At 33.2% G+C, this 12,012-nt stretch overlaps 1 protein-coding gene across 5 annotated transcripts in view; it reads left to right on the plus strand.

Moving 5' to 3' along the window:
• SLC35A3 (solute carrier family 35 member A3) overlaps positions 1–12,012 on the plus strand; it is a 43,891-nt gene that overhangs the window by 13,134 nt on the left and 18,745 nt on the right. For all 5 annotated transcript variants that reach the window (XM_058538620.1, XM_058538622.1, XM_058538619.1 and 2 more), the window contains exon 2: positions 9,369–9,573. In XM_058538620.1, the coding sequence (XP_058394603.1) occupies positions 9,387–9,573 (187 nt within the window). In that variant the 5' untranslated portion in view covers positions 9,369–9,386. The remainder of the gene's footprint in view (positions 1–9,368; positions 9,574–12,012) is intronic.

A 12,012-nucleotide genomic window follows, 5' to 3' on the forward strand; every position in this document is an offset into this window, starting at 1 on the left:
ATAAAGAGTACAATAATACTGAACAATTTTTAATCTAAAAATTAGTATGCAAATAGGTTTTATATTTGTATAGTTGAAGATATTTGAGTACTGTTGATTCTACCTGAATGTACAAGTGGAATTCTGCAGTCTGTGAAAGAACAAGTTAAAAATTGACAATACTCAAACTTACATACTGGTGTTGTGTAAACAGACACACCTTGAGAAAGAAAGGAAAGGAGAAACAATGAAAAGTTGTTTAACTTAGAATGTAATAGGAAACACAGATGGCAAAGAGTCAGTTGTAAAGCGTTATTGAGCAGGATTTTGCTTTCCTTAAGCACTTAAGAGTGAACTAATTTAGTGGAAGTTATTATTTCTATCATAGAAACAAAATTGGTAATACCAATAGTGCAAATTACCTTCGACTCATATTTCTTTCACTTTTGTAAAAAATACAATTTTTGGATTTTTCCACAGGACTATTATGGACTTCAAGTACAACATATTGTTGCTACTTTTTGGGAATGCTATATCCACTTCTGAGGTAGTTTGAAAAGAAGTTATATATAAATGCCAGTGTCAGAAGTAAAGCCAATTGTGATGAATTTTATTTGTCATTATTTAGCATACAGTTACAGGTAGCAGTTTTAAAATTTTGGCATCATGGAAGATAATGGACAAAAAATTGCAGCTGAGGTCAGCGTTTCTGTATGTATTTACTTTTTCTGTTCATTTACTTGGAAAAACCTTAAAAGATTATTGTTATACCCATCCCATAGCTGTTTCTGATTAGTGTGTAATGTGAACTTATATGTGCATAGCACTTTATCACTTGTGTATTCTCATATGTACTCTATTATGTTGTTAACCTCTAGTAGATTATTATGTTATACTTAGGGAGTATATTTCAGAACTAGTGTTTAGAAATGTAAATATAGGTCACTCTAAAAACCGCAAGTTAGAAATTTAGCCTTTTGTTATTATAATAGAAGGAAAATTGATTTGCAGAATTTCTTAGGTACTTAATAGTCTTTAAAAATCTATATAAATTTTATTACAGTTTTAAAACATTGACTAAACATTTCGTTTTTTAAGACTTTTAGTGGCTGGAGACATATTAGTAAAATACAGATATTACTGTCTCAGTAGAATGATGGGCTTCATACACAGACCTAAAGATTATACATATATACTGGCAAGCTCTTTGAAATAAGTCTGTAGTCAGACTGATTTCAGATTTACCTCGATACCTATCTATGTTTGAAAAGATGAATAGAAATTATTAGTATATAGTGTTTTGAATATTTTAGAACTTAGTTAATACATTCTAATGCAATTAATGATGGTTTAAACAACTAATTTCTGACTAATCCTGATTAATTTGAGGGTAGAGATGATAGCAATACGTATACCTTAGGTAATGTATATTTTTTAAACATTTAAAGCCTGTAAAGTAACTCAGAATTGGCTGACAAGGCATTGTAAACAAGGATCTTTGAGAGCTACTTTAATGAAAATGAGGGACATATAATTAGCATATCAAATGTCCTTACATTATACCTTCTAGAGTGTTTCAAAAACCTTTTTTTCTTAAGACTATTAAATAATTACTGAGAACCTCTTTGAACTCTAAATAAGCTTACTGATATTTTTTGTACAAAATGCAAAAGTAAATTCTGCCAAGCCATCATCCAAACTTATCAAATCCAAATGAATAGAGCTTATTAGATGAATGAAATTTTGTTGTACATTTTTTTCCCAAGAGGTGAGAAGGGTTTTAACAATAATAAAACTCAACTTTATAAATATCAAAGTTATCTAACAATTCAGAGGAAATATAGTGATTGGAAAGCAAGTGCAAGATCTATTAGAGTGGCTAACCAAACCCTGAAATATTCCTTGTGCAAAGGACTTTTAGAAGTACCAGCAGTGTGACTGCTGTATCAAATCAGTGTGATTGTAGTGTACATACACATACACAAAGATTACAATTATGTTATTATAAAACAATAATTATATATTAATAATTATACAATAGTTAATTATTATATATGTTAGTATTACTATGTATATACTCAAAGTTTACATTTTAAAAATTCAGACAAAACTTTTAGATGAAAAAATTGAAATTAGATTAATAGGATTGTGTGTGTGTGTGTTAGTGTCAGAACTGGAAGATACCTGAGAAATCATAAGAAAATATTAAATTTTAGAAAAATAGCTTGAAATATTCATAGCTTATATAATATTTAGGAGCTACTTGTTGAAAAATTTTAAGCAAATTTTTAAATTTTTAAATTTAAATCTTTAAAAGGAAAAGAAAGTATCCTAAATGTTCATCAGTGGAAGAAGGGGTAAATAAAAGGTCTTCTCATTTGATGGAACATTATGGTGTTGTTAAAAGCAGTGAACTAGGTTTATATATCAACATACATGGCAAAACAATGCTGAATAAAGTAAAGGAGATGCTGAATAATGTATACAGTTTGATGCCATGTATATATATTAAAATATTTATGGCTTAAGGGTATATCTATATATGTATATAAAATTTTAAAAAGTGGACTGTAAATATATACTCCAATCATGATAATAGGTTCTTATTGGGGAGGGGGAAGGAATAGGACTTAAATTTTGACTTTAGTTGTAACGTTTTATTCTGTTACAAAAGGAAACATAAGCAAATGTAACAAGATTGACACTTGTTAGTTCTGGGTGTTAGAATCGTGGATGTTTGTTATATTCTTGGTACTTTACTGTATTTTTAAAATCCACTTTTTTACCTCAAGAAAGATCTGTTATTTTTTAATAGATGGTGGAACTTTGTGATTGTAAGACTTTATTTTCTATATAACTAAGAAACCCAAAAAGTTGTTGAAATCGTATTGGTAGGAATACGAAATGGTCTAGGTACTTTATTTTCCCTTTACTGCTAAGGTCCTGGGGTTTAGGGATTTCCAAAAAGCTGAAATTAGAAAAGTTGACAGAATCTATACCAAAATATCGTTAGATGTTTTTGGGTGGTGGGATTATGGTTCAAATTTTTACTTATTAATATAATTGTAAAGTTTCTACATTTTTCTCACCAAGAATATACCACTTGTGAAAGTGAATAAAATGATAAATGCTTTTTTTAAAAAAAACGGAACCGAGGGGCTGGCCTCATGGCGTAGTGGTTAAGTTCAGCACATTCCATTTCAGCAGCCCAGGTTTGCATGTTTGGATTCTGGTCGTGGACCTATACCACTCGTTAGCCATGCTGTGGCAGCGACCCACATACAAAATAGAGACAGATTGGCACAGATGTTAGCTCAGGGCGAATCTTCCTCAGCAAATAAATAAATAAATTAATTAATTAATTAATTAAAAACAACAAAAACAACAGAACCAAAACAAAGAAAAGCCATCAGAATGAAATAGTGTCATTTACTCTAGTAATCAGGCAGAGTGCATTTTTCAGGTCTTAGCTGTTGTGGTGAAAGTGGAGCATCCAAGCATCCTGACTTTTCTAACCCTGCTATAAATCTGAGAGCCTCGCTGAACCCAAAGTGAGTTCGGGGAGTTTAATAACCAGGGTCCTTAAAGGAACATGGATAGTAATTTGCTGACTGCTTCAAGAGGGTTTTGACAGTAAACTGAATGAGGCTACATTTGTGAAAGAACTTAGCTCTGTTTCTTGTTGGTTATTGGTATGTAAGTTTCTTAGATAGGAGATTTTTATGAAACAAAGAATAAACTTGGAACCAGAGGATTGGCAACACCTGAAAGGATAAAAGAAGGGGAATTAGGTGATAAGAGAAAAAAATAGAGATAGGACTGAAATTAAATTTTAAACGTTAAATTGTTTAAAGTTTGTTTTCAATTATAATGGGAAAATATTGTACACGTAAATGAAGAAACAATGTTAATTTTATAAATTAGAGAAGTGGAACATAACGTTTGTTTTGGTCGATTTCGAATATATGGAATTGCTATGTACTTATGGTTTGTATTAAGTGAAAATACTTAGTTTTACCTGTATTGTACTCCAAAACCAAACTATGTATTTGCATAGTCTTAGAAATACTAGTGTTTTGATTTCATTCATTTTGAGTTTATTCTGCTCTTAGGCAGAGTTGAAATTAAGTTGTAATTCTTTACAAATGATCTAGTACAAATGATCATGTGTTTGCATATATTTTACTTTTTGACTAGAAAAACAACCCAGTTCTTTTCTTCTGTGTATCTCCTTTACTCCTCACACAGAACACTTCATTTCTGACACTCTGGTCACCAAATGTGTGGAGGTTTTTCCCCACACCGAGAAACTCTCTGCAACACCAGTTGGATGTCCTAACAATTTAACTCAATTCTGACACTGTCTACCTAGAGATAGCGTCAGACCCCACAGGTTAAGGGCTCAGTCCCACAAGACTGCTCCCACCCTACTTCAGTTGCTGATTGCAAGTAGTAGGTCCCCAGTTTACCCACAACTTCTGTCTACCTTGTCTGTAAATTGGAGACCACCCTCTCCTCAGGTTCCATTAATTTGCTAGAGCAGCTCAAGAATGCAGGGAAACACTAGTTTACATTTACCAGTTTATTAAAGGATATAGAGGAACAGCCAGATGAAGAGATATGTAAGGCAAGGTCTGGAAGGGTCCTCAGTGCAAGAGCTTCTGTGCCTGTGGAGTAGGGGTGCTTCACCTTCCCAGTGTGGATGTGTTTGCCAACCTGGAAGCTCTCAGAACCCCATACTGTTGGGATTTTTATGGAGGCTTCATCAGGTAGGCATGATGATCATTAACTCCATTTTCAGCCCTTCTCCCCTGTCAAGAGAATGGAAGATGGGGCTGAAAAATCTCAAGCTTCTAATCATGGCTTTTGCTTTCTGGTGACCAGCCCTCATCCAAGAGCCATCCAGAAGCCCACCCAAAGTTGCCTCATTAGAACAAAAGACACTCCTATCACCCAGGAAATTACAAGGGTTTCAGGACCCCTGTGTCAGGAGCCAGGGGCAGAGACCAATATGTATTTTTTTCTCTTATCTCACAGACTTAATAAAAAAACATTGTAAGTGACTAAGAGTATTAAGAACTGTATTAATAATTGAGAACTGTATTATCAAGGTGAATGTTTATATTGATGCTGTATATACTTGGAAATGGAAAAGCAAAATTATAAAAATGGTATATCCTAGCTTAGAATCTGACTTTAAAATTTTCGTTTGAAAAGAAATTAGAGCATTGCTGTTATAACAGGTACATTATGGTCTTAATTGTACAGAATAAACAAAAGACTTTCTTGAACAGATTTGAAATCATTGTTTGACGTTTTCCAGGAGAATCAGATGCCTATGCCAAATGTAGATTGTTGGCAACTTGCTCTCCTTCCATGCAGAGTTAAGGCCAGAAGGATGTCCTCTGGAATTCTACAGTAGCATGTAGTGGGAGCTGGGGAACCTGATATTTAGCTATATAACCTGATATTTCCAATTAGTAGTTATATAACCTTGAAAAAGTCATCTAACTTCTCTGTTCACTGTTCATTTTAAAATGAAGAGATTGTACTAGATGATTTCTAAAGCATCTTCCACCTCTAAAATGCTGTAATTTTATTTCACCTTAGGACTCTTTTGCTAATGCAGATTTACAAAAGCAAGATAGATGGTTGGTAAAGAAGTTTATGTATTCTTTCTTCTAAGCTTGATTCTCTAATAAATTATGTGACAAAAATATATATTATTCAGACTTTTTCTCTGGAATTCAAATGAAATGCTTAAGATAGTTTTTTTCCAATCATTAAATGTATTTTTCACCATTGAAAATTTTATGCTTATATTCATAGTGCTGCATTGTTTGTGTTTGGGGCATATTCTATTGGAGATAGGAATTGCTAAATTTAATAAACTAGGCTTTGTGCCTTCAAGGATAGGCCATATTGTAACCATGGTGTCTAGTGTAGGCACTAAATATTGGTTGTTGAATCTGTTTGAATATATTACATGATATTATAATACTTATGGGGCAGAAAGAAAAAGGATCATATATCTAGAACCATAAATGGTGGCTTGGTTGTGAGAGTTCTAAACATATATAGTATAAACAGAGTTCATATTAATAAAATTTAGGGTGGAAGTTGTAATCATGGAAAAGATAGAGAGTTGAGGTGAAGAACAAACTAACAGAACGACATTGACATTAATCCAAAGAAATCAGAGCCAGAACCAAAGCTAGGAGGAAAGGCTGGCGAGGAATGCTACTACTTAGTATGTCCTCAATCTTTAGTTCTTTTTAATCAACTTTATTGAGTTGTAATTTACATATAATAAAATGTACCCATTTTAAATGTATAGTTCAGTGAGTTATGATAAATGAATATAATCTTATAACCACCACAGAATCAAGATATAGAATATTTCTGTCATCAGCAAAAAATTCCTTGCTATCCCTTTGCACTCAACCCCCAGTTCCAAACCCTGGCCACAGGCAGTTATAAATTTGCATCTGTCACTGCAGATCAGTTTTGCCTGTTCTAGAATTTCATATAAATGTATTATATAGTATACACTGTTTTGTCTAAACGTTTTTGCTTAGTATGTTTTTGGGATTCATTGATGTTTTAGCTTGTATCAGTATTTCATTTCTTTTTATTGCTGAGTTGTATTCCATTGTGTGGATGTACCACAATATGTTTAGTAATTCACCTATTAATGGGCATTTGGTTTATTTCCCATTTCTGGCTGTTACAAATAAAGCTCCTCTGAATATTCATATACAAGTATTGTTACAGACATATGTTTTCAAATCTCTTGAGTACGCCTAAGAAAGGAATTGCTAGGTCATATGAGAAGATTATGTGGTTGGTTTTTTTTTAATAAACTACCAAACTTTTTCAAAGTGGTTGTACCACTTTACATTCCCACTAGCAATGTTCAGAGTTTTATTTGCTTTAAATCCTCTCCAACACTTGGTAGCATCAATTTTTACAATTTAGCCATTCTAATAGGTTTATAATGGTATGTTGTTGGGGCCGGCCCCGTGGCTTAGCGGTTAAGTGTGTGTGCTCCACTACTGGCGGCCCGGGTTCGGATCCTGGGTGCGCACCGACGCACCGCTTCTCCGGCCATGCTGAGGCCGCATCCCACATACAGCAACTAGAAGAATGTGCAACTATGACATGTAACTATCTACTGGGGCTTTGGGGATAAAAGAGGAGGGGGATTGGCAATAGATGTTAGCTCAGAGCCAGTCTTCCTCAGCAAAAAGAGGAGGATTAGCATGGATGTTAGCTCAGGGCTGATCTTCCTCACAAAAAAAAAACCAAATTGGTATCTTGTTGTGGTTTTAATTTGTATTTCTCTAATGTCAATGATGTTAAACATCTTTTCATGTGCCTATTAGCCATTTATTATATCTTTTTTGGTGAAATGTCTATTCAGATCTTTTGTCCATTTTAAATTGGGTTGTTTGTCTTTACTTGCTCTGTTGTTAAAAGTTCTGTATATATTCTGGATACAAGGCCATTGTCAGATATATGTGTTCAGAATATTTTCTCCCATGATATGGTTTGCCTTTTATTATTTTTGCAGTATCTTTGGAAGAGTAGTTTTTAATTTTCATGATGTCCAGTTTGTGCATATTTTTCTTTTATGGTTTGTTTTTTGTATCCTATCTAAGAAATCTTTGCTTATCTTTGTGGCTATGATTTTCTCCTATGTTTTTCTTCTTGAATATTTATAGTTTAGCTTTTATGACAGGTCTGTGATCCATTTCTAGTTAATATTTGGTATGAGGCAGATAACGGTAGAGGTTCATTTAAAAACAAAATACAGGTATTTCATTGTTCCAAAATTATTTATTGAAAAGACTATCCTTTCTTCTTGGTATCTTTGTCAAAATCATTTGACTAAATATGTATGGATCTTGTTCTGGACTTTATTCTGTTCCATTGATTTATACTTCTATCCTTATGTCAATACCAGTTTTAATTACTAGAGCTTTATAGTAAGTCTGGAATTTCAGTAGTTTAACTCCTTCTACTTTATTCTTCCTTTTCAAAATTGTTTTGGTTGTCTAGGTCCTTTGTATTTCCATATAAATTGTAAAATCAGCTTGTCAATTTTTATCAAAAAAGCCTGCAAGGATTTTGTTTGGGATTTCATTGAATCTTTAGATCAATTTGAGGCAAAATGTGTGACTTGAATGGAGAGGCAGTTAACTGACCACAGATTGCATTAAGTCTTTGCTTGAAGGAGAATCTTAGTGGAGCATCTCCATGTCTGCAGAGTTATAGTGGTTGATAGTGTTGTTCAGATCTTCTAAATTCAGTGTGCGTGTGTGTTTCTATCAAGTACTGAGAAAGGTGGGTTAAAATCTTACATTGTGACTGTGGACTTACCTGTTTTTCTTTTTAGTTCTGTCAGTTTTTTCTTTATGTGTTTTGAAGCTATGTTATTAGGCATGTATACATGTATAATGGGTATATCTTCCTGATATATTGACTCTTTTATCATTATGAAATATCCTTCTTTAATTCTAGAAATAATTCTTATGTGATCTATTTTTCCTGATATTAATATAGCCCCTCCAATTTTCTCATAGTTATTTTTCTCATGGCATATCTTTTCCTATCCTTTTACTTTTTAACCTATTTGTATCTTCAGATTTAAAGTGAGTCTCTTAGAGTTAATACTGAATTACTTTAGGGAAAATATAGGAACTTTGCAACTTTTATTATTGGCAGAAGCTGGGTGGAGGGTACATACTCCTGAACTATGTTTTCAACTATGTGAGTTTAAAATTATTTCAGGAGTGTTTATAATTGCTTGTCATCAATGCATTTTTGTTGTAACTTTTTTAAAATTCTTGTCCGATAATTCCAACATCTGTGTCAACTCTGTGTTGTTATTGATTGTCCTTATTCATCCTAGTTGAGATTTTTCTTGTTTTTTGGTAGGATGAGTATATTCATTTTGGATTATATCCTGGACATTTTGAGTGTTATATTATGAGACTTTGGTTCTGATATAAATCTTCTGTATTAGAGGATAGCCACTGGGGAGGGATGAAAGGTGCTGCCTCTTTGCCGAGATTCACCTTGTATGGGGCAGGAATGGTCGACAGGGCTGCAGTTATGTTTACACTATATTGTAGTCTATTAAGTGTGCAATAGCATTATTTCTAAAAAAAAATGTACATACCTTAATTAAAAAATACTTATTTGCTAAAAAATGCTAACCGTCATCTGAGCCTTCATCGAGGCAAAATCTTTTCACTGGTGGAGGGTCTTCTAAAAAGTGCAATATCTGTGTGTGTCTGTGAAGTGCAATAAAATGAGGTATGCCTATATATTAGTTTCTATACTTTCTAATTTTGTTTATTTGCCCTGTTTATTTTGTTTTTCAGGCAGATGAAAATAAAACAATGTCCGCCAACTTAAAATACCTTTCCTTGGGAATTTTGGTCTTTCAGACTACCAGTTTAGTTCTAACGATGCGTTATTCTAGGACTTTAAAAGAGGAGGGACCTCGTTATCTATCTTCTACAGCAGTGGTTGTTGCTGAACTTTTGAAGATAATGGCCTGCATCTTATTAGTCTACAAAGACAGCAGTAGGTATCTAGGTTTTCTGTTTTTAAGTCATTGCAATTTATTTAATTGTTTTAGTGTTATTCACATATGATATATATGTAAATATATATTGGTAACTACACATTTGAACACTATTGCATTATCTAATGCCTTGGTAAGAACATTTCAATTTTCATTTTATTAAGACAGCTTTAATCTAGTAATAAAGGCATTTTAGTCTAATCTGTATCACGGTTCACATCTTCTGGTTAACCCTGTAAATATGAAACATAGTTTTTTGCATTTATAATAATTTGAGAATAAGTAAATTCTATAATTCTGTGACTATTAGAATTTTTAGAGGAGTCATAATTTCTTACTAAAGTCAAGGCTTTTTATTTTATTTGCTATATGATTAGTCCAGCAGTGAGTAATTTGATATAGTTTTTTTAAAAAACAGCGTTATTGAGATATAATTCATGTACCATACAATTCAGACTTTAAAATGTACAATTCAATTTTTTTGGTATATTACATGATTAATTCTTTTAAGTTGTAGTTATACATATATCATAAAATTTGTAACTTGAACCATTTTTAAGTGTACAATTCAGTAGTTAATTACATTCACAATATTGTACAACCATTAGCACTGTCTATTTCTACAACTTTTCATGCCCCAAACAGAAACACTGTAACCATTAAGCAATAACTCCCCATTCTCCTTTACCCCATCCCCTGCAAACCTCTAATCTACTTTCGCTATGAATTGGCCTATTCTAGATATTTCATCTAAGTAGAATCAAAAATGTTTGTCCTTTTATGTCTGGTTTGTTTCACTTAGCATAATGTTTTCAAGGTTTGTCTATATTGTAACATGTATCAAATCTTCATTCCTTTTTATGGCTAAATAATATTCCATTGTGTGTGTATGTGTGTATAACATTTTATCCATTCATGTATTGATGGACACTTGAATTGTTTCCACCTTTTGGCTGTTGTGAATAATGCTGTAATGAACAATGACTAATGCTGCGATAGACGTACAAGTCTGTGTTCAAGTCCCTGCTTTCATTTCTTTTGAGTATTTGCTTCAAAGCGGAATTGCTGGGTCATATGGTAATTCTATGTTTAACTTTTTGAACAACAGCCAAACTGTTTTCCACAGCAACTGCACCATTTTGTGTTCCACCAGCAATGTACAAGAGTTCCAATTTATCCACATCCTCACTAACACTTGTTATTTTCTGTTTGTTTGTTTTTTTTAATTATGGCCATTCTAGTAGGTGTGAAGTAGTATCTCATTGTGATTTTGATTTGCAGTTCCCTAATGAATAATGATGTGGAGCATCTTTTCATGCGCTTATTAGCCATATGTATATCTTTAGGGAAATGTCTATTTAAGTCTGTTGCCCATTTTTGAATTGGGTAGTTTGTAACTTTGGTATACTTTTGAAACTATCATGGTGGCCATTGTGGCTGGAGCACATTGATCTGGGAGGAGAATGGAACAAAGAGAGACTGAATTAGTATTCAGTAAAAATAAACAATGCAGGATAGCCTTGAAGGCTATGAATGTCATTGTAAAAGCAAAGGGAAATAATTTAAATCTTTAAAATATGCTCCGTTTTGCACTAGAAAAGGCCAACATGACAGCTGCATTGACAGGGAAGGAGGTACAAGAATAGGTGCTGGAAATCATGTATGGAAGCTTTTGCACTAGTCCAGGCAAGAAGATGATGGTGGCTTAAACTATGTTGTTAGAGAAGGGAGGATATTTATGAGATTTTTTTTTGAGCTACAACTGACACGATTTGCTAGTAGATTAGGTGTGTGAAGGTCAGGGAACAGGAGGAATCCAGTTTGTGGAATAATTCCTAGGTTTTTAGATTAAATTATTGGGTGAATAGGTGTACAATGAATGATATATGGAAGATAAGATTTGGGGGAAAATTAAGGCTTCTCTTTGGTCCATGTTACACTTGAGATGCCTGTAAGGCATTCAAATTGAGATATCAAATAGTAGAAAAGATCAATATGGAGCTCAAGTATTTGTCAGCTTATATATTACTTTAAAGTCAAGGATTGGATGAAATAATCTAGTATATACTGAAAAGAGAAGAAGGCCAAAGACTAAACTATAGCATTCCCAACATGTAGAGGTCATATTGAGAAGGAGGGATAAGCAAAAGAAGACCAAAGGAGTTACCAGCAAGATAGGAAAAAAACTATGAAAATGTAATAGGAAAGCTGAGAAAGTAGTGTTTTTGCTGCTAAAGTCTAGATGAATGGAAGTATCCACTCATTTAGCATTGTGGAGCCAAAGGTATCTTTGACATTGAGTAGTTGGCATTGTAGAGAGATGCTATAAAACCAGCTTTCAGTGAACCAAAGCACAGATAGACAGACCATGCACAAAAATAAATTCCAGGTGGATTAAAGGTAAAACTTTATGTCTTTGGTACCATGAATGATTTCAA

This window comes from Diceros bicornis, chromosome 4 (genome assembly GCF_020826845.1).
Source record: "Diceros bicornis minor isolate mBicDic1 chromosome 4, mDicBic1.mat.cur, whole genome shotgun sequence".
NCBI lineage: Eukaryota > Metazoa > Chordata > Mammalia > Perissodactyla > Rhinocerotidae > Diceros > Diceros bicornis.